This window comes from Amia ocellicauda, chromosome 3, assembly GCF_036373705.1.
Source record: "Amia ocellicauda isolate fAmiCal2 chromosome 3, fAmiCal2.hap1, whole genome shotgun sequence".
Lineage (NCBI taxonomy): Eukaryota > Metazoa > Chordata > Actinopteri > Amiiformes > Amiidae > Amia > Amia ocellicauda.
Genome location: NC_089852.1, coordinates 33,219,101 through 33,242,801, shown reverse-complemented (window position 1 = coordinate 33,242,801; position 23,701 = coordinate 33,219,101). Strand labels below are relative to the sequence as shown.

The 23,701-nt window shown below is 40.2% G+C and overlaps 3 protein-coding genes across 3 annotated transcripts; all 3 read left to right on the top strand.

Annotated features, from left to right (window-relative positions):
- The first annotated feature begins 440 nt into the window (after positions 1–440).
- Positions 441–1,418, top strand: LOC136747105 (olfactory receptor 52E8-like). Its single transcript, XM_066700062.1, has one exon. It carries the CDS (start codon positions 441–443, stop codon positions 1,416–1,418), a length of 978 nt encoding a protein of 325 aa, XP_066556159.1.
- Positions 1,419–3,725: 2,307 nt separating this feature from the next.
- Positions 3,726–4,703, top strand: LOC136747104 (olfactory receptor 52E8-like). Its single transcript, XM_066700061.1, has one exon. It carries the CDS (start codon positions 3,726–3,728, stop codon positions 4,701–4,703), a length of 978 nt encoding a protein of 325 aa, XP_066556158.1.
- A 1,879-nt stretch (positions 4,704–6,582) lies between these two features.
- Positions 6,583–22,868, top strand: LOC136747103 (olfactory receptor 52E8-like). Its single transcript, XM_066700059.1, has 3 exons — positions 6,583–6,756; positions 19,163–20,116; positions 22,503–22,868. Exons 1-3 carry the CDS (start codon positions 6,583–6,585, stop codon positions 22,866–22,868), a joined length of 1,494 nt encoding a protein of 497 aa, XP_066556156.1.
- The last annotated feature ends 833 nt before the right edge of the window (positions 22,869–23,701 follow it).

The window sequence follows — 23,701 nt, the reverse complement described above, 5'->3', positions numbered from 1 at the left end:
CACAGCTTTCATGCTTATTGGTTATGTATCCTGAAAAGTAATTTAAATAAACATTAATGGTCGTGTGTGTTTAACCATTCTGAGTAAACACACCGATTGTATTGCTATACTGTTATATGATTAAAGGCTGACCAAAATATATATCTGAAGGACACAGAAATCTCCAGAAATCAGGTAAAGTGTAGTTTGTTTTCTCTAATTTGTAAAATTAAAATAGGTAGTAGTATTAGCTTAATAAGAGAGTGTCAGCCATTCTCAGATTATGCAAAACTTAATGTGATTCATGTTTGAGGAAGCTAATTAACAATATTTAGGATTGATTCCTTCATATTCATTTACACATTGGCCTTTGTCTCATAGTGAAATCAATACAAGTGTAAATAAAGTGCCTAATGTATTGCCTCTTTTCAGATAACAGTGCTATTTCAGCAGAAGTGAAAATGCAGCAAAATCAAAGTGCAATTACATCTCACACAGAGTTTCTTCTACTTGGATTTCATGGACTCGGAGGATACAGACAGTATCTTTTCATTCCTTTCTTTCTGATAGGTGTATTGTCTTTTCTTGGTAATGCAGCGCTGATTATCACTATTAAAACAGGCAGCAGTTTGCACTCTCCCATGTATGTATTAATATGTATGAATGCCTGTGTAGACCTGACTTTGCCAATAATATTCGTACCAAAAATGTTATTAAGTTTTTTATTTAACTTGAGTGGAATAACTCTGTTGGGTTGTCTCATTCAAATGTTTTTTATCCACTTCATTGGTAGTTTTCAGTCAACTGTTCTCCTAGGGATGGCTCTGGATCGCTATGTTGCCATATGTATCCCACTGCGCTACAATGATTACATAAATACGTCGACTTTCTGTAAATTCTCTGCTGTAGTTATTTTGAGAAATTTATTTTTTGTTTTACTTATAGTAGTTCTAGCCAGTCCTCTATCTTTTTGCTCATCGAATGTTATTGATGATTGCTTTTGTCAGCACATGGCTCTTGTAAGCTTGGCCTGTGGAAACACCTCCAAGAACAGTATTATTGGGCTGCTTGCAATATTTTTAATAATTGTCACTGATGCTGTGCTCATTGTGATTTCATACATGAAAATTTTCTTTGATGTTTTTAAAACACACTCAGGAAAATCCCGTGAGAAAGCAATCCACACCTGTGGAACTCATTTAATAGTCACAGGGGTGTCTTTCACCTTTAACATGTTTGCATTACTTTCATACAGATTCAAAAATTCTCTACCTCCTAATATTCATAACTTAATAAGCATAATGTACTTACTTTTCCCGAGCACTCTCCACCCTATTATTTATGGAATAAGAACAAAAGCAATAAGAGGGCAGATGCTGAAACTATTTCAATGCACAACAATTGGACCCATCTCCACAAAAGTATCGAGTATGGATTGATTATGGAAAATAAGGAAAGTCGATAAATAAATAAGTGACACACTGCCATTTTTCAATGCTTTCACTAGCACTGTGGATAATCATCACAGAATTAACCAAGCTCTCGTGAAGCAAGCTGGAATGTTTCTGAAATAATACTCATACTCAATCATAAGCATAAAATTTAAACTCTTATTTTGGGATTCACGCTTTTTTTTTGTATTCATCACTACTTTTAATTTCTAATAAAAAATGCAAAAATATGAATATTGACTTAATTTGCAAAACTATGTTTCTACATGCATAAACCCTCCTGTCCTCTACTCCCAGTGTCTTTGATTACTCTGTGGCACCTGTCACTCATCCATCTCTCTGCTTTGCAAGTTAGAAGCTCCTCTACACTACCAACTATGGAAGATCATATATCACAGGCATCATCTGCTATCTTTCTTGTTTTCACTATTGTAATTATTGCTGCTTAAGAGTATTTATTGTAATAAGTGTGCTGTTGTTGCTGTATATTGCACAGTATCTGTTTTGCTGTTCCTTTGACTTGGATATTTTGGATAAACCACCATATCTTGTGTAATATCTGTAGTATGTATCATTATACAGCTCCTAGTACATTTTAAAATGCCACACTTTTGTATTGTGAGTCACCTTGGCTGAAAGAATCACTCCAATAAATAAATAATTATAATAATTTTGTCCTCCATTCATTTCTAATACTGCTGATATATAATGAGTCTGCATGCAAGGGGTGAAGCCTCAATACTGGTTGTAGCCTCATGTAAGAATCAGATTTTTTTTTTTTCTAAATTGATTTTACCACAACTGTTTTCAAAGCTTTCTTTGAAATTGTCTCATCACATTACATTTATTGTTTAATTTTGTCCCTTGAATATCTGTTTTCACACTCTTCAGTCTCACATTATATAAAATATATATGTAAGCCTTTATGACTTGTTGACAAAGTCCAACTCAATAAATACACTCACAGGTTAGCTGGAGTTTATGCAGACTTATAAGGCAAAGAATAAACAAGCTAATGCTGAACTATAGAAAAGCTTTTAATTTTGTTTTTACCAGTTTACAACCTGTGTTTTCAGTGTTCTTTCTCAATTCTTACTACTCAGACATAGCAACACAACCAATTCCTATCCTCTCATTAAGAACAAGAAATAATGAGACATCAGACAGAACCTCACTTGGGGATTACAGACAGAGATTTAAGAGCTGGGTTAAAGTATGAGCTCATTGAAGAGAGAGAAGAAGGGATTCTAATTCAACAGTGAGTATTGTCCTTTTAAATGTGTGCTGTTTGATTTTTTTTTAATTTACTTATAATGGCAGGCTATTTTTTATGTATGGTTGTAGAAGAAAAGGGGACAAAAATATTGTAGAATTGAAAGACATAATAGATTAAAAGCACAGCTTTAATGGATATTGGTTATGTATCCTGATAACTAAGTAACTATTACTTATGATGATGATGATGAATAATTATAATTATTATTTCAGATCTGTCATTGGCCTCTTGGTGACTTCTCTGCCCAATGCTCTTCTTAACCATCTGCTCAGTGTGGGAGGTTGCCCTGCTCTAAGGGTGGTGCTGTATACCTTCCCCTTCTTAATAATCAACTGTACTATGCTCCAAGGGAACTTCAATGCATTTGAATTATTTGTATACTCCTCCCATGATCTGTGCCTTTCTACAACTTTATCCCAGGGTTGTTTTGAAAGTTCCTTTGTCTTCATGGTAGTATGTTTTATTTAAATGCACTACCCAACTGTGGCATATGATAGACTCAAATTCATTTGAATCACTTTTATTGCACACAGATGAACCCTATTCATATTATTGTGTGAATTATTTTTGTTTGATGGTAATTGGTTGCAACTGAGCTTATTTAGGAGTTTCTAATTAAGACTTTTCAGGTTTTTGTTTTTCATTTATTGTTTTTTTCACCTGCAAATATTTTCCAACATTCAAATGAGTAGGTTGTGTAAATAAAAATCCCAACACAATTTCAGGGTGTAATACAACTAAATGTGCACATTTCCAAGGAGGGTGAATACATCCTTTAGCCACTGTAGCTTAATAAGATATTGGAGTGTTAGTCATTATCATATTATTACATTTTTTCAGATTTTCTCTTATTTGGTGTTGTAGATGTAGAAGCAGATTCACAATATTTTGGAAATATTCCATAATCATTTTGTTCACTCATTAGCCTTTGTCTCACAGTGAAATCAATACAAGTGTAAATAAAGTGCCTAATGTATTGTCTCTTTTCAGATAACAGTGCTATTTCAGCAGAGGTGAAAATGCAGCAAAATCAAAGTGGAATTACATCTCATACAGAATTTCTACTACTTGGATTTCATGGACTCGGAGAATTCAGACGACTGCTTTTTCTTCCTTTTTCTCTGATGTTTGTATTGGCTTTTGTTGGTAATGCAGCACTGATAATCACTATTAAAACAGGCAGCAGTTTACACTCTCCCATGTATGTGTTAATATGTATCAATGCCTGTGTAGACCTGACATTGCTAATTACATTTGTCCCGAAAATGTTATTAAGCTTTTTATTTGACTGGAATGGAATAACTCTATTGGGTTGTCTCATCCAAATGTTTTTTGTCCACTTTGTTGGTAGCTTTCAGTCAACTCTACTGTTAGGGATGGCTCTGGATCGTTATGTTGCCATATGCATCCCACTGCGCTACAATGATTACATACATATGTCTACTTTTTTTAAATTCTCTGCTGTAGTTATTTTGAGGAATATGTCTCTTGTTTTACTTGTAATAGTTCTAGCCAGTCGTCTTTCTTATTGCTCATTGAATGTTATTGATGATTGCTTTTGTCAGCACATGGCTCTGGTAAGCCTGGCCTGTGGAGACATCACCAAGAACAGTATTATTGGACTGCTTGGAGTGTTTTGTGTAACTGTCTTTGATGCTGGGCTCATTGTGATTTCATACATCAAAATTTTCTCTGATGTTTTTAAAACACACTCAGGAAAATCACAAGAGAAAGCACTACACACCTGTGGAACTCATTTAATAGTCACAGGTGTGTCTTTTACCTTTACCATGACCTCCTTTCTTGCATATCGGTTCAAAAATTCCCTCCCTCCCAATATTCATAACTTAATAAGCATAATGTACTTACTTTTCCCCAGCACTCTTCACCCCATTATTTATGGAATAAGAACCAAAGCGATAAGAGAGCAGATGCTGAAACTATTTCAATGCACAACAATTGGACCCATCTCCATTAAAGTATTGAGTATAGACTGATTATGGAACATAAGGAAAAACAATATATAAGGGACAGATTAACACTTTTAAATTGTGTCATTTACTTTGGACTCACAGACCGATTTGACCCAATTTGAATGAAGCCATGCTGGAATGTTTCTGGAAACCATACATTAAAAATTGATAAAACTCTCGTTTTGGAATTCATGCTTATTTTTTGTATTGATCACTACTTTTCATATCTAATACAAAATAAACTATTTTTTATTTATTTAATTTCCAAACCCATGTGTCTATAAAAACATCCCCTCCTGTCCTCTACTGCCAGTTTTTACTGGTTACTGAGCTGTATCTTCCCTTTACTCTCCCAGCTCCCATCTCACATGCTCCTCTACACTGCCCCACTATGGAAGATCATGTCAGAGGCATAATCTGTTCTGTTTCTTAGTTTTTCTACTGTAGTTCTTGCTGTTCAAGGGAATTTTATTGTAATATATATATTTGATCATGTATCATATACTGTATCTTCTTCACTGTGCATCTGATCTTATTATTTTATGTACTCTGCTTGTTTGTTAAACCATTATCTTATGTAGCATTTGTACTCTGTAAAGTTTTACACCTCCTTGTAAGTTTTAAAATGCAACAATGGTGTAACCTGAGTCTCCATGGCTAAATGCTTGGGTCAAATAAATAATTATAATAATGTGATCCTCCATTAATAAAAAAAAAAAAAACTACTGATATATACTGAATCTGCATGCAGTGAGATGGAGTTTTATGGTACATTTTAATCCCATCAATATCTGTTTCATTACTCCTCAAGTTTAAAATTTACTTTTATTTTATCATATATAATACGCCTCTTTAAATAGTTGACAAGTCTATCTCTAAGGAAACACACACATGAGTATGGCACGCAAAATGATCATTTAGAGATATCTGCAAACCATTTAGAGATATCTCAATAAGGTACTGTTTAAAGATATCTCTAAAGGATTTTAATATATCTTTAAATCATTTAGAGATATCTTCAAATGACTTCCTGTATTTTGGCTGAGATTATCACTTCCTGTTTCCTCATTCAGTTACATTATTATTTATATTATTCATTATAATTTATTACTTGGCAGATTACAAAAGGTAAGAGCAATACAAAGTGCAAAAATACAGTACAGTTCAAAGCATAATTCAATTTACAAATTCCAATGTACACACTTGCATAGGAAATATACAGTAAACAATACAAGTCCTAGATCCTAGATAGTAAAAGCTAGTAAATGCAGGTAACATTAAGAGCTAAGGGAAAGGAGGCATAGGGGAAATCAAAATAAACAATACAAGTAATGGTAGTGCAAGCAAGGGATATTTCAAAGCATTACATTGAATCAGTGCAATTTTATATGATAATAAACTAATAGATTACAAGTAGAGTCTGAACAGATGTGTCTTGAGTAATCACCGGAAGGAGGTCAGGGACTCTGCTGTGTTGACTTCAATGGGAAGGTCGTTCCACCACTTAGGGGCCAGGGATGATAGGGAGCAGGGAGGAGGCAAGGTTAGTCTTCTGGCACCGTAAGACCACAGCAGTCTGGAGGGGATGTACTGAGAGATGAGGGACTGAAGGTAGCATGGGGCAGTCTGGTCCAGACATTGGTAAGTAAAAGTCAATGTCTTGAACTGAATGTGTTTAAGGAGTGGGATTACAACTTGTTTAATATTAGAGGGAAAACAGCCAGAGAAGGGTTAGGAGATGAAGCGGAGTAGAGCAGGAGCAGTCGCTTGGCGGAGGCAAGTGGGGAGAGGGTCCAAGGCACACGTCGTGGGTTTGTGACTTAGGAGGAAAGAGGACAGTTGAGAGTTTGAGAGAAGTGAGAATGAAAAGAAGGAAGGTTGATTAGTAGGAGATTTAGGCAGGATGGGAGAGGAGGGGGGACTGTTGAAGAGCTTGCGGATGTCTGTGATCTTGGAGGAGAAGAAGGAGGCAGAGAGAGACGAGCCCGCTCCTTTTCATCCCTGGCCCCTAAGAGTTCTGTATGAGCTGGAGCGGGCGGGTAGTAGTTGCAGGCAGGCCGGCCAGGAGGGAGTTGCAGTAGTCCAGGCAGGAGGGGACCAGTGACTGGACGAGTAGAGTCGAGTAGTCAGTGAGGAAGGGACGGATCCGGCGTATGTTGCTCAGGAAGAATCTACAGGTGCATGTCAGCGTGGTGATGTACTGGGTGTAGGAGAGTGCAGGATCGAGGGTGACTCCTAGATTTTTAGCGGAAGAAGAAGGAGAGAGTGTGGTGGATTCCAAGGGGATCGAGATGGGGAGGTCAGCAGAAGGTGAGGAAGAGTGGGGGAAAAACAGGAGATCCGATTTGGAGAGGTTGAGCTTGAGGTGGTGTGAGTGCATCCAGGCGGAAATAGCAGACAAGCAGGAAGAGATGCGAGAGGGGATGAGAGAGTCAGAAGAGGGAAAAGACAGGAAGATCTGGGCATCATCAGCGTAGAAGTGGTAGGAGAAACCATGGGAAGCGATGAGGGGACCCAGGGAGCGAGTGTAGAGAGAGAACAGGAGCGGGCCCAGGACAGAGCCTTGGGGAACGCCTGTGAGGAGAGGTTGGGAGGTGGATGAGGAACCTTGCCATGTCACTTGGTAGGACCGGTCACTGAGGTAGGAGGAGAACCAGGTGAGAGCACCAAGGTCAGTGAGGCAGGAGAGGAGGATGGAGTGATCAACAGTGTCAAATGCTGCAGAGGGGTCAAGGAGGATGAGGACGGAGTAGAGGGAGGCCACCCGAGCACAGCTGAGGGAATCAGTGACTGCCAGGAGAGCCATCTTAGTGGAGTGAGCTGTGCGGAAGCCGTATTGCAGAGGATCAAGGAGTGAGTGTTGGGACAGAAAGTCCGAGAGCTGACGGTGGACCGCCCACTCAAGAGTCTTGGAGAGGAAGGGGAGTAGGGAGACAGGGCGGTAGTTCTGAGGACAGGTGGCATCAAGGGTTGGTTTCTTGAGCAGTGGGATGACAGCAGCTTGTTTAAATGCAGAGGGTAAACAGCCAGAGAGGAGGGAGGAGTTGAGGAGGGAGGAGATGAAGGGGAGAAGATCAGGAGCAGTTGCTTGGAAGAGGCGAGAAGGGAGAGGGTCCATGGCACACATTGTGGGTTTGTGACGTAGGAGGAGAGCAGAAACTTCAGCATCTGAGAGAGGCGAGAATGAAGAAAAGGAAGCTTGATCAGTGGGAGGATTGGGTGTGATGGGTGATGAGGGTGGAGTATTGAAGAGCCTGCGGATGTCTGCAATCTTGGATGAGAAGAAGGAGGTGAAATCATCAGTAGTGAGAGATGGGGGAGGGGGAGGGGGGCAAGGAGGGAGGAGAAGGTGGAGAAGGGTTGTTGACAGTGGATTGAAAGAGAGATTAGAAGTAAGACTTCTTTGCTGAGGTGAGTGAGGAGGAGAATGTGGACAACAGAAAGCAGTAGAGGTCAAGGGCAGCTGGGAGTTTGGACCTCTTCCACTGCTGTTCAGTGGCACGCAGAGTGGATCGGGCTGAGTGAAGGACAAAGGAGATCCAGGGCTGTGGAGGGGAGGGGCAGACAGGATGAGACATGAGAGGACAGAGGGAGTCAAGGGAGGAGGTGAGGGAGGAGAACAAAGAGGAGGTAGCACAGTTAACAGACAGATGGGAAAAACAGTCAATGGAAGGTAAGAGAGTGAGAGTCGTGGAGGCCAGGGTGGAGGGAGAGACAGAGTGGAGATTACAGTGGAAGGTAATAGAGGGAGTGGGTGGGGTGGGGTGGGGAAGCAGGGGAGAGAAAGCTCTAGCTTGTGTAGAATGGAACTCACTGCCGCTGTTCCTAGCTGATGGCGCTCGAATTACACTACCTTGCTGTGTACATAGTTCCTTGGTCAGCAGGTCTGTGGCCCACTCTAGCTGTTTGCCATAGAGCAAGAGTCCACTGCTGCTGCCCTCAGCACTAAGCACGTGAGTGGGCTCTCGTGTTCCGCTGTGTATATACTGTAGTTCATTTGTCAGTACAGTACAGCTAATGTTTCCCTGCATTAGCCGGTCTAACCAGCAGGTGTCAACTGCTCCTGTGTTCCATGGGTGGCACGTGAGTTTGTTCCGGCGCCCAGTGGTGTATACCGATCAGCCATAACATTATGACCATTGACAGATGAAGTGAATAACACTGATAATCTCGTTATCATGGCACCTGTCAGTGGGTGGGATATATTAGGCAGCAAGTGAACATTTTGTCCTCAAAGTTGATGTGTTAGAAGCAGGAAAAATGGGCAAGCGTAAGGATCTGAGCAACTTTGACAAGGGCCAAATTGTGAAGGCTAGACAACTGGGTCAGAGCATCTCCAAAACTGCAGCTCTTGTGGGGTGTTCCTGGTCTGCAGTGGTCAGTACCTATCAAAAGTGGTCCAAGGAAGGAAATGCGGTGAACCGGCAACAGGGTCATGGCCAGCCAAGGCTCAATGATGTACGTGGGGAGCGAAGGCTGGCCTGTGTGGTCCTATCCAACAGATGAGATACTGTAGCTCAAATTGCTGAAAAAGTTAATGCTGGTTCTGATAGAAAGGTGTCAGAACACACAGTGCATCACAGTTTGGTGCATATGGGGCTAGGTAGCCGCAGACCAGTCAGGGTGCCCATGCTGACCCCTGTCCAGTGCCGAAAGCGCCTACAATGGGCACGTGAGCATCAGAACTGGACCACGGAGCAATGGAAGAAGGTGGCCTGGTCTGATGAATCATGAGTTCAAGGTGTTGACTTGGCCTCCAAATTCCCCAGATCTGAATCCAATCAAGCATCTGTGCGATGTGCTGGACAAACAAGTCCGATCCATGGAGGCCACACCTCGCAACTTACAGGACTTAAAGGACCTGCTGCTAACGTCTTGGTGCCAGATACCACAGCACACCTTCAGAGGTCTAGTGGAGTCCATGCCTCGATGGGTCAGGGCTGTTTTGGCGGCAAAAGGGGGACCTACACAATATTAGGCAGGTGGTCATAATGTTATGGCTGATGGGTGTAGTTAGTTTGTACGAAATCTATATTGTCAGCACAGTGGAGCTCTTCCACTCTGTACTATTCAGTAGAGTTGGATGCTCCTGTGCTGTGCGCAGGCGGCATGAATGTTCCTGCTGCCACGCGATATATATTGTTGTTCATTTGTACAATATTGTAGAGCTGGTGTGGCCTCGCTCTTAGCGAGGCTAGTGTAACAAGCGGCCAATGCTCCCATGTTATGCGAAGAGTGCATGAACGGTTTCCTGCACACCGCAATGTTATGGTTTGATTGTCATGGTAGAGCCTGCTGTTGTCCTGCATTAGCTGCGCTAATAGGTGACAACTGCTCCCGTGTTACCTGGTGGTACATGATCTGCTTCCTGCACCCCGCGATATGTATAGTTGTTATGACAGCACAGTGGAGCTGGATGCTTTGAACCGTTCAGTGAACGTGATTTTTCCCGTGCTGCGTGGAGGCAGCATGAATGTTCCTGCTGCCACACTGTTTATACTGTTATGTCCAGCTGTGGCTACTCAGTTGACTAGCCAGCTGTGTGTTATTAAGTGGTCTGTGGCCCCACTCTTGCAGGATCAGGGGTTCACTGCCACGTTGATGCGCGGAAGGCGCACAAGTTGCTTGATTGCCTGCGCCATATACTGTGCAATTAGATATAAGGCCTCGCTCCTAGATGCACTAGTAGAGCAGCTGCCCTTGCTATTGTAAGCGGAGGGCATAAGAGTTGACCTCTGTAGCCCTGCTTTGTATATGCTGATTGCAGACAGTCCCCAGTAGAGCATGACTGCGGTTCTCGCTCCTGGACAGCCCAGTTTGGCCCCAAGGAGCCTCTGTGGCTCCTGTCTGGAGGTGTGTTGCTGAGGCCTCCTAGTGGTCGCCTCGGGGCAGGCTCCCTTATCAGCTCGCTGCCTCCTCCCTTGCGACGGTTTGGTTATACTGTAACCCCTCCCCCTTGGGCAGTGCTTCTGACTCGAAAGATAACGATATGTTGCGTATGCAACCCCGGTTATCTGAGAAAAGAAGCACTGCCCAAGGGTTGCAAAGTCGCGTGGGAGTTCGAGCTCCCAGCAATAAGAGGAAGTCCTTGTGCAGACGTCACCTTTTATAGAAACAGGAAGCGGAAGGGTCCTGTTTGAGTGACGGACACAAGGGACAATGGCAGCTTTGATAGACAAAAGTCTTCGATGCGTTCCAGCGATGCGTGCTGAAAACCCCTCCCCGTTCCCCCTTAGGCAGTGCTTCTTTTCTCAGATAACCGGGGTTGCATACGCAACCTATCATTCTTGTTCTGAGTTACTGTTTCATGTTAGCTCGAAAAGTCAATATAAATATAATAGAATCAAGATGTTTCTGACAAATAGGTACTCACCATTCGGTACCTAAGATTGTGATTGCCCTGATGCACTGTTCCTCTCCACACTGCGTGAATAAAGGTATTACAACGAACACAATAACCCGATTGAAGACTACGTTTCTTCACAGTTGTGACTGGTGAATACTCTGTGCCCTGCCCTTTGTGTTGTAGAGGTTTGTGATCTGAGTCATAAAATATAGGTGAGGAGATTTGGCACATAGTGGTGACGTGTCAGACCAGCTCGTCCTGCTCACTGATTGGGTTAGGAAGGACCGTAACTCAAACCTAGTGGACCAATGGACACCCATGATCTACGCCTCCCTCTAAACCCCGCTGTCATGGCAAAACAGTGCCAAAACTCATAAACAAAAAAAAAAAAAAGTGAATCCAAAGAAACTGGTGTCGAAAGCAAAGATTTCAGCATTGTAACCACAGGCAGTAACTCCAGGTGTGCGCGTGTGTGAAATGGACTCGGTCAGTTCGAGTTTTGCTCTCCATTTAAAATGATTTGCTTTCAAGTTTTTTTGTTTTGCTTTTGATATAATTGTTGTTTACAATTCTATACATTTTGCTTTTGATTGTTTTATTTTTGATCTCGACATCCATTTTTTCTCAACTTTTTTTTTTCGTTTATGATATATTTTATTTTGAATTCGTTACTTATGGCACTAATTTGAGCCCATAGTTTGCCGCTGTGTTGGAGAGGCCAGGGAGGTTAACTGCTCTGATGGAGCAGAGCTGAGGCTGCGCCGACATCTGGGTACCGGAGGCCTCCTTGCCTGTTGATATAGGCAACCACCGCTGTGTTGTCTGTCAGAATCAACAATTGTCTGTCCCACAGGACTGGCAGGATGTAGCCTCCGTACAAGTTATTTCAGTTCAGGAGATGTTGTCAAGTGTGCAGAGATCTCTACTCAAAATAATAATACTGGCAAATTACTTTGTCTTCTACTATTGGTGAGCTTTCGTAATGAAGTCGATGAAATAAAACTTGACCAGCCTGATTCACTCGCAGTGTCTATGCTACTGACCGAGAACTAAGGTCATCCACGACCTTAAGTTACAGTTTATTTGTATGGCATACATTTAAAACCCGCCTAACCTAACTATGGAGATTTCTCACACTTTTTCACAGTGCAAGAAACGAAGTGGGTAATATATATAAGTAATATAATGCACTACATCTTAAATTAACTAATATGTAATAATAATTGTATTTTTTTTTCAAGAAATGAATAACGATTAATATATTACATTTTATTAATAAAAAAACCCAACACTGGTTATATTATTTTATCTTTGTTGCTCATATTTCTATATTTTGAGATTTGCAATAAATAGTTTAATTCTTACCTGTTTATAGTGTATTGAGATGTGGGTGTTTGAAGCTCCCCTTCTTGATAAATGAAGGGTGTTTTAGTCTGTGTCCTGTGCTAGTACACGTGGACACTGGGACACAATAACAAAACAATAAATATATATTTTCTAGTTTGTATTCTATGCAGAAATATTGCTTCAACATATTCTTGGCAGCAATCATAAATAAGTGATCACCAAATAAAAAAGTAAGATCTTAGCTGATAAATTTAATGGCTCATTCATAACATATATTGGAACAAAATATAATAACTTATTAACATTGATTTTGTATGTGATCTAATAACAGTTTTTTCGGATGTTAATAAGGAAAAGTTCAGCACAGTACTGAAATTTGTTTATATTTTTAATGCAGCACTGCTTTCCTTCTAGATAACCTTTCACAATACATATTTTTCAAAAATTCCTCCACATCATGCAGATTGATATCTAAGGCTGACAAGACTGATTCTGGGTCACTTTCTAAACCAATCTCAGCTCCGTTCCCTGCTGTGAAACATTTTATTTTGTATGGCAAATAATCCTTAACCAGATGTTAATTAGTATGCATTTTTGAAATCAAGAATACAATTGCCGATATCAAGAATACAATTGCTGATATCAAAAAAACAATTGCTGATATCAAGAATACAATTGCTGATACTGTAGAGCTTTAGGGTGGGCTTCGGGGAAAGGGTGAGAACAGAGCATAAACAAAATATGCTGTTCAAAACAGACTGGAGTCTGTGGCTTTATTTGTATTGACAAGCAATAAAACCACAAGGAATGTTCAGTCTTGTAGTCAGTTAGGTCAGGGTTCTTTTCCAGGTCTGGTACTTATGCAGAAGGGTAGTTCAAGTGCCAATTGGAATAAACTATTTCAATCCTAGATCGGAGTTGGGTGTTCAATTTGTTAGCTCTATGCAAGCCCCCTCTCGTCCCCTCTTGTCCCCTCTCATCCCCTCTCGTCCTCTCTCGTCCTCTCTCGTCCTCACCTCCACCACTCTCCTGTCTCTTCTCCTGCCACAATCCAAGACAAAGAAAGACAGCACAGGGTGCAGTTAAGTAGAGGCTCACCTGATTAGGGCCACCTGTTTGCAGAATTAACTTGATTGTCCCTAGGGCCAGGTGGCTCCTATCTGTTGCAGTATGGATGTTGCTCATGAGCTGTCCCTGGTCCTGACTCCATGGGCTGTGTTTTGGTGCTGATATCAAGAATTAACTGCCAATTGTTAATATCAGCAAATGTATTTTTGGTATCAGATATTGTATTCTTGATATCAGAAATGCATACGAATTAATATCCTGTGACATTAACTTAATTTAAACCTTTACACTCTGTCCAATTATTTTCACATCATGTGCGATCCTAGACATAAATCGTAAGTGTTTCAGAATGGTCAGCTTTCAAATTATGTCTGACTCATGTATTTAGGGTCTTCCTAGCCTGAGCTACAGGCTTGCAAAATCATCCATTTCTCATAGTGTACATGACTAATTTGCATACGTACGATTTGCATTATTTTTTTTTAAACTCTGACAGATGATTACCCCTTATAATTTGAAAGACCACAACTTTGTATTTAATTTGATATAAGATAAATGCAAATGGCACTAACTATCAAGGAGCAACTGGAAAATAACAGGAAAAATGCCAGTAGAGAATGGCAATACTGAGATTGTTTAACAATGAACAGGGCAATGTCAGACATTAACAATGAGAGAAATGGGCATTCTGATTGTTCTGAATCTACTCTGGGACTTTTTCAAAGAAGGGGAGCAACTACAACACTACAAATAGCTCTTTACCACACATTCAAGTTTCAAAGCTCATTTGACAGCAGGACATTTAATATGTATCGCTCGAAAATAAGTATACATTTTTATATCAAAAATAGAACTGGATGCTAAGTTGTATGCATTTTTGATATCAAAAGTAAAAATGCATGCTAATTAGTATCAAAAATATAGTTTCTAATATCAAAAATACAATTTTTGATAACAAAAGCAGATCATTCTTGATATTAACAATTGTATTTTTGATATCAGAAACTGTATTTTTGATATCAGAAATTATGGATTAAATGTCACAATGGCTTGCCATCTAGTTAAACTATATTGATTTTTGGCTTACTGAAATCAAGTGTAATGGAAGATACTCAGCTGGACAATCCCCAATAGGACCGTAGAACTTATGACAGGCGGCTGTTTTCTTGTGTACTAGAAAAGTCATTGCTTCAACAATGCTCTCTGCGACACACCCTTTCAGATATGTGGTAAAACTGCTTATAACCTGGAACTTATCAGGCCTACTCTTGCAGGCCTAACCAGGCTCAGGATCTCTGTGTGATTTCACTCAAATAAACTCCTGATCCAAGAATCCTTTCCAACAGGTCCTATACTGTTTAGGGGATTCATTCTCAATTTAAGTATCACTATTTTTCAATTTTTATACAAAATCCCTTGTATTTTCTATTGAATTTATCATACAAATAAAAACTTTTCCACGGTCTGCCTGGCCTTTTGGTGTTCTTGAGCTCACCAGTGCGCTCTTTCTGTTTAAGAATGTACCAAATAGCTGATTTGGCCACACCTAATGTTTGTGCTGTCTCTCTGAATGGTTTGTTTTGATTTCTAAGACAAAACTGAAGGCAAAACGCCCAAAGAAAATGCAGGAACCAAAGGCAGCTGCAGTACAGGCCTGGCAGAGCATCACCAGAGAAGAAACTCAACATTTGTTGATGTCGATGGGTTCCAGACTTCAGGCAGTAATTGACTGCAAAGGATTTGCATTCAAGTATTGAAACTCATAATTTAATTCATGATTATGTTAGTTTGTCCAAATACTTTTGAGTCCCTAAATCTTGTCCTCTGCTCACATTTTCTGCTGGTTGCTCTCCCAGCTCCCATATCCACTCACATGTTCTCCTCCCTTAATGTAATGAAACCCACATCCCAGCAACATCAGTGGTGTGGTTTCCCAACATTCAAAGCACACAATTGTGTGGGGCCCCAAGGAGCTAGGGGCCCCCCTGATGCCTAGTAAGCAGTGTAACATTACAAGCTGAATTGTAACTGAAAAATAATGTATTGCTAATATCGGCTGTTTTGTTTTTTTTGCAGTAAGGTCGCTGCACTGTGGTGTGGGAGACCCGAGTTCGAATCCTGCTGTGGGTGATCCATGAGTAAGTGCTGTGAGACTAAATGTGTCTTCAAAGTTAAAATCTTATAGCCTATTAAACAGGAATATACATTAGGGCATTTTGTTTCATAGTATGCTCATCTATTTTGCATAATTATGGGCTATTTTTGTTTCAGTATTTAGTATTCTTATGCTATGAAGTGTGTGTTTGTATACATAGCTCTGAAGTCACACGAATCAGACGAAAGTATGACCGCATGAGAGCATTGACTAAATGTTCAGATTCCTTGCAGAATGACAAAAGTCTGCACAATGTGAACACACCCTATGGATACAAGCTGACAGAGTGATGCCTGGTAGTTCTATAGTTTCTATAGGGAGCCTGCTTAGTTACAACCATGTAACCACATTTATCGATAAAAAGGGGTGAGATTAAATAGTTGAAAAGACTACAATTGCTGTGGCTAACTGTTGAATTTAATTAAAGGTGGTTTTGGAATCATTTTAGGACATTAAGAAGTATTCGATCTAAATCAAACGAGAGAAGGTTTTGTTTATGTAGCTACTGAATTGAATGCATACTGTATCTGCTATGCATTACTTATTATAGCTCAATTTGTTTTCAGCACAGCTTAAAGTAGTGATTTCCAAAAACCGTGTTGATGACAATCTTTTGTCGGTGTTTGTTATTTGTTATTGTTTGTGATTTAAAGCTTGTTATAAAAAGTGTGTGGCAAATTGATGGGATACCTTATGCTCCATTTAAGAATTGTTTTTAAAACAAACAATGTAAATTGCAGCTCCTATGCAATCTTTGTTAAAGCCAAACAGTCATGTTGGTATTTTCAGCACAGAACCTCCACACACAACATCACTGAAATCACACATTTGTAACGCTTAAAAACAACAACAACACTGAAACATATTAATTTACATATAGTTCTTTAAAATATGTATTTGAATCTAAAATGTGTATTTCATTATTTTAAGTCGGAAACTTTATAATAATGAAACAATTTGCAATGTAATTTGCACATCCTTCTTTTAAATCTTAATTTTATTCAGTTTGTATTGTGTATTTATTAATATTTATTAATACTACCTTCATTTTCTATTTGTAGGGGGGGGGGGGCAGTGTGGCACGAGCCACTGTCCGTTTTCATTCCCCTGCCCTTCTTTTCCCGAAGTGCCCTATTTGTCCCGATTGCTCTACCCCCATGCCACAACATAGGATTGTTGCAGACACTGCTGTGTGTGGTGATGTTAAAATGGTCATGACAGGTAGAGGTGAAGGGGATCCTAAATTGACAAACCCTCCCCTGAGCAACATCAGGACTGTAGTGTCTGTGATCACCCTGTGGCACCTGTCATTGATCTATCTCTCTGCTTTGGAAATTAGAATCTGTTATCAGCAGGATAGCACCAATAGAGATGATCAGTTCAAAAGCAACTGACAACTAACTTTAACCATTGTATCTGCTCTCTGGTCAAATGTATTGTGTTGTATTGCTTTGCTGTTGTTCAGCATTTTGCACTTTATTTTAGATAACATTCTTTTTTATTTAATTAGTGAGGGAGTCATCCTGGATGATGGCATCAGTCAAATAAATAAATACAATAATGTATACCTGCTTTCACTTTATCTAGAGGTTATACAGATCTGGAAAAAAGTATTTTTTTCCAGAGCTGCATATACGTATTCTGTATGCATTGTTGGGTAGTCTCAGTGTTGGCTTCATCTTGAACTAACAATCAACACAAAAACTATCATTAATTTACAGGTGTTTTCAGTATTCTTAATCCTTTTAACTACTCATTCAAAACCACACAGCAGGCTACTATACTCTAATTAAGAAGTAGAAATAATGAACCCCTTAGGCACAACCTCATGAGGGGAATCGGGACAGAGATTTTAAAGTCAGTCCTGGAAGAGAAGAGTTAAAGACTGAACTCATGGAAGAGAGAAAAGAGGGTTTCCTCATTTACATAGTGAGTAACTGTTATTTTTGTGTGTTTGGCTTATATTTACTATTCAGTATTTTATTTTGTATTGTATTCTTATATATAATATGATAGTTGCCTCTAGATTTATTTATACCTGTCATGAAGAGTAAATTAAACTTGATTTGTACACAATGTATTTCCTGATACAAATTCAGCACAATTAAATATAAACATGTAAGAGTTTCAACATAGTATGTATCAATTGAATATCTGTCAAAATCATTCCATATATATCTAAATACTTAGGGGTAGATGCACTAAAGAATTGCACATCATTAGAGCCACAAATGAGTCGTAAATATGGGGGCGAGGCATAAGCTATTAAAGAAGCTCAATTATTTTTCCATAGTTTAAGGAACTGTTTTGAAGAAATAATTTGTCCTTGTGGTTAAGCTGTTGAATTTAGCTAATGAATCTGAAATATTGACAATAATAATAATAATAATAATAATAATAATAATAATAATAATAATAATAATAATAATAGTGTTGCAAGGAGACAGTAGCTATCCTCCACATCCACAGATACTGACAATGTACTGAATCCAAACTCACCAACATGGAGGAGTACAGTAACCAGGCACATATAAGGACCAGAATGGTGATTTGTGTGTTCAATACCAAGCTGGAGTAGCATAGTTGACTGTGTATGTTACAGCAAATCACAAATCAGCTGTCACTTTCTTTTTCTTCAAATGTTGCAAAGATGTCGTTAAACAATATTTTAATATTCATTAACATTTTTTCTCTTAGTAAATAGGCAAGATAATAATTGCAGTATGTTGTCACTGACTTTTCTTTGTATGTCTATCCCTTAATGTTCAATTTTATTTATACCCTGGCAATCTATTTTTATGAATCTTCACTTAACTTTCATAACATGGAGGAGGCACTTATTGTAGCTCTTTAATAGATTCAGTCAACTTCTTAGGAGGGAAGTTCTACCATTCCTCCTTGCAGAGCCCATCCATCTCCTCCTGATTCTCACCCTTCATGTGGTGCAATGTTATTCATTGATTCATTTAGTTCAGGAAATATTGTTCCATAAACTATAATAACGTATTAGTAATATTCATTCAGAGTTTGCTGAGCATTGATTTAGTCCAAAGAAAACGTATGCTCTCAGACTGAACTGACTTAAGAAAAGGGGAAGACATGTAACTTCATAGCCCATTGAATTAAATGGAGTGAAGTCAAAAGTTTACAGCCCCAGGGAAATTACCCTCTACATCATCTGATAGAAACTAATTTAAGTAGCCGTTCAAATACTTATGAAAATATAAATACATTAAAATTAAAAATACATCTGAAATTTAAACAGTACAAAAATTGGGGAAATAATAATAATCTGCTGAGTTCTAAAAAAATATTCTGAGAATTTGCAGAGGCATGTCTTTAAAAGCATATTAATACAACACCTTTAATTATTTATTGGGAGTGCCAATATTATTCACATTGTATATATCCGTTACATATGCTAAATACCTTCCATTTTTTTTCCAAAGGCATTATTCTCTGTTACTCATCATAATTATCATTGGCCTGAAACATGAATGCTGATTACGATTAGAAAATTACTTTTATTTCCCCTCTGTGAATTGTGTGCTTACTTTTCTTTTCCAGATAACTGTGCTACTTGGCAGTAGAGTGAAAATGCTGACAAATCAAAGTGGTAATTCATCGCACACAAAATTTGTTCTATTTGGATTCTCTGGTCTCAGTGGATACAGACAATTTCTTTTCTTTCCTTTCTTTCTGTTGTTTATATTGTCTTTTGTTGGTAACTCTGTGCTGATTATCACTATTAAAACAGGAAGACATTTACACTCTCCCATGTATGTGTTTATATGTGCCACTGCATTTGTAGACCTGACTTTGCCAATAATATTTGTCCCACAAATGTTATTAAGCTTTTTATTCAACTGGAATGAAATAACTCTGTTTTGTTGTCTGATCCAAATGTTTTTCATCCATTTCTTTAGTTCGTTCCAGTCAACTGTTCTCCTAGGGATGGCTTTGGATCGCTATGTTGCCATATGTATTCCACTGCGCTACAATGATTATATGAATAGTTATACTTTGTTTAAATTCTCTGCTGTCGTTTTTTTAAGAAATATGTTTCTTGTTTTGCTTGTCGTGCTTCTTGCCAGTCCTCTTTCTTTTTGTTCCTCGAATGTGATTGATCATTGCTTTTGTGAGCACATGGCTCTTGTAAGCTTGGCCTGTGAAAACACCAACAAGAACAGTATAATTGGACTGCTTGCAGTATTCAGTGTAGCAGGTCTTGATTTGGTTTTCATTGTAATTTCATACACCAAAATATTTTTTGATATTTTTAAAAAGGCCTCTGGTAACTCTGGTAAGAAAGCAATCCACACCTGTGGCACTCAGTTAATAATCATTGGCGTGTCTTACACTTTTGCCATGACAGCGATTCTTGCATACAGGATCAAGAATTCACTCCCTCCCAATATTCACACACTAATAAGCATAATGTACTTACTTTTTCCAAGCTGTTTCCACCCACTTATTTATGGCATCAGAACAAAGGAAATAAGAGAGCAAATGCTGAAATTAGTTAAATGCAGAAGTTTATGCATCTCCATGAAAATATCAAGTATATGTTGATTATAACAATCTGTGAGTGCTTTATAAAAGTTACATTTATAGGAGTTTATTTAATATTAATAGATGATGAACAACATCCTATACATACACTCACCTAAAGGATTATTAGGAACACCATACTAATACTGTGTTTGACCCCCTTTCGCCTTCAGAACTGCCTTAATTCTACGTGGCATTGATTCAACAAGGTGCTGAAAGCATTCTTTAGAAATGTTGGCCCATATTGATAGGATAGCATCTTGCAGTTGATGGAGATTTGTGGGATGCACATCCAGGGCACGAAGCTCCCGTTCCACCACATCCCAAAGATGCTCTATTGGGTTGAGATCTGGTGACTGTGGGGGCCAGTTTAGTACAGTGAACTCATTGTCATGTTCAAGAAACCAATTTGAAATGATTCGACCTTTGTGACATGGTGCATTATCCTGCTGGAAGTAGCCATCAGAGGATGGGTACATGGTGGTCATAAAGGGATGGACATGGTCAGAAACAATGCTCAGGTAGGCCGTGGCATTTAAACGATGCCCAATTGGCACTAAGGGGCCTAAAGTGTGCCAAGAAAACATCCCCCACACCATTACACCACCACCACCAGCCTGCACAGTGGCAATAAGGCATGATGGATCCATGTTCTCATTCTGTTTACGCCAAATTCTGACTCTACCATCTGAATGTCTCAACAGAAATCGAGACTCATCAGACCAGGCAACATTTTTCCAGTCTTCAACTGTCCAATTTTGGTGAGCTTGTGCAAATTGTAGCCTCTTTTTCCTATTTGTAGTGGAGATGAGTGGTACCCGGTGGGGTCTTCTGCTGTTGTAGCCCATCCGCCTCAAGGTTGTACGTGTTGTGGCTTCACAAATGCTTTGCTGCATACCTCGGTTGTAACGAGTGGTTATTTCAGTCAAAGTTGCTCTTCTATCAGCTTGAATCAGTCGGCCCATTCTCCTCTGACCTCTAGCATCAACAAGGCATTTTCGCCCACAGGACTGCCGCATACTGGATGTTTTTTCCTTTTCACACCATTCTTTGTAAACCCTAGAAATGGTTGTGCGTGAAAATCCCAGTAACTGAGCAGATTGTGAAATACTCAGACCAGCCCGTCTGGCACCAACAACCATGCCACGCTCAAAATTGCTTAAATCACCTTTCTTTCCCATTCAGACATTCAGTTTGGAGTTCAGGAGATTGTATTGACCAGGACCACACCCCTAAATGCATTGAAGCAACTGCCATGTGATTGGTTGTTTAGATAATTGCATTAATGAGAAATTTAACAGGTGTTCCTAATAATCCTTTAGGTGAGTGTATATTATTGTGTAGTTATAAACCTTTATAGATGAATTTTCTTCCAGCAAACCAAAAATGAAAGCATTGAATTGCAACCTGTAAAATTAATCACAGATGAGGGGGATATGACATCAATACCTCTTCCACAAAGCAAATATGTAGTATTATAGCGATCCTGGCTTTGTTTGGACTGCTGTGTTGCCAGACTGTTCGTGCTGTGAGTGTGTGCCACACAGGGGGTTTAGGGGTAGGATTAGGAGTGTGTATGGAGGGTGGGTGGGTCAGTTCAGGGACCCTGAGTGATGTATGTGTGGGGGTTAATTACTGTGTTGGTATTATTATGTGTTGGGTGATGGGGAGGGGTGTTCTAGCATGTTGGGAGTTATGGGGTTTCATGGTTCCCCCCCATCTCTAGGGTTGGTATAGCCGGGGAGCGGTAATTGTGGGTGGGGGTCACGTGGGAGAGAGGCATAACAGAAGCGGGTGATGTGTCACATAAGAATTCCAGTAGGAGTTAACAAGTTAAAAGTGAGAGTGGTTTTGCTGGTACAGACGTGCAGGGAGAGGGAAAGTTGATGTACCACCCTGTTCAGCCAAGAAACCTTCCATTTTGTGTGTTATTATTTTAGTAATTACTCTCACCCCTGTGGGTCATTATATTTGGTGTCAAAATAGAGGATACGAAGCCACGCACAAGAAGAAAAGGAAAGATGACTAACGATAGAGAGCCACTATCCACCACTTGACCTGCAGGGGATATAGCGAATTCTCCCCAGCTATACAAGAGGGTCTAGCCACAGATGCCTTCCTCCACCAGCAATGCCTCGCTGCACCCCCGATGCTCGATGCTGCGCTGATGCTGTTACGTTGTACTTCGGGTGGATGGTGACCCCCTGCTGCGTGCTGCTGGACACTGGCTCCACCGTCACCCTCACCCACCCCTATCTACTGCAAAAAGACAAATGACAAACCAGTGCAAGCTGCCCTTCACCACCGCAAGTGGCGAACAGGCCACAATGCACGGTTGGGCCCGTATGCGGTCTAGATTGCCGCATCCAAGAGCATCCAAGAGCCCTTGGAGTTTTTGGAGCTTGCTGAAGGCTTGCTTGTCCTTTGGGTGCGCACCATGCGTTTCAGCCCAGAACACTGGCATGCAAGCCCAGAGAGCCCAGATCTCCACCACGGTCCCCCCTGCCAAAACTTCCACCAGTCAATAAGGCCGCTGCCATTGTGCGACAGGTGTGGGCCGCAAACCAAGATGGCCTGCAAGAGGAGCAATGCGAGCAGCTGTGGGCCCTGCTGCATGAGTTCTGCTAACAGCTACGCCACAACTCCTGACATTGCCGGCAAGACCCACGCAGACCAGGCCCTAGAGGAGATGGAAGTCCCTGAACCTCCCTGGTTGTCCTAGTCCCGAAGAAGGATGGAACCTGGAGGTTCTGTGTTGATTACTGTCAGCTGAAAGAGATGACTCATACTCATACCCGCTGCCCCAGGGTGCACTGGATCGAACAGTTCCAGTCTTTTCAGTATACAATCCTGCAACCAAAGGAGGTGACTCACCTGAACGCCGACCGTCTGTCAAGGATGCCCTGCGCCACAGACCCTTGTGCTGGCTGTACGAGGAGGGAGGCGCAGGAGCAGGAGCTGATGGGGGAGGTGTCACCCAGCTGCCGGACCCTGCTCTTTCATTCAGGTACTGACTGGCAGGCCCGCCAAGAAGAAATACCCTGAACTCTGTGAGGTCTAGCAGTGCCACTGGTATAGGTGGGGAGCGGTGATTGAGGGGTGCAGGTCAGGTGGGAGAGAGGAATAAAAGAGGTGGATGATGCACCACATGGAGAGAGTGCAAACAGGAGTTAAAAAGTTGCAAGTGAGAGTACAGACGTGCAGGGAAAGGGAAAGTTGATGTACCAACCTGGTCAGCCAATAAAGACTTGTTTTGTATTGGAAAACTTCTGTTTTGTGTTTTATAATTTTAGTAATTACACCCACCACCATGGGTCATTACAGTATATACATATTACAACAGACAATATATTAAGGTGACTAGTGATTAATGACTACATTAATAATGCTAATATATATTGTTATATGTATAAATATTGATTAATGGTTTATACCATTTGGTTATTGTATTGTAGGTATAAAAAGTTGCATACTTTAAAATATATTATATAAAACAATATGCAAACATGTATCAGCAATTCATAAGCTTTGTATATGTTTCAGATTGTAAATCTT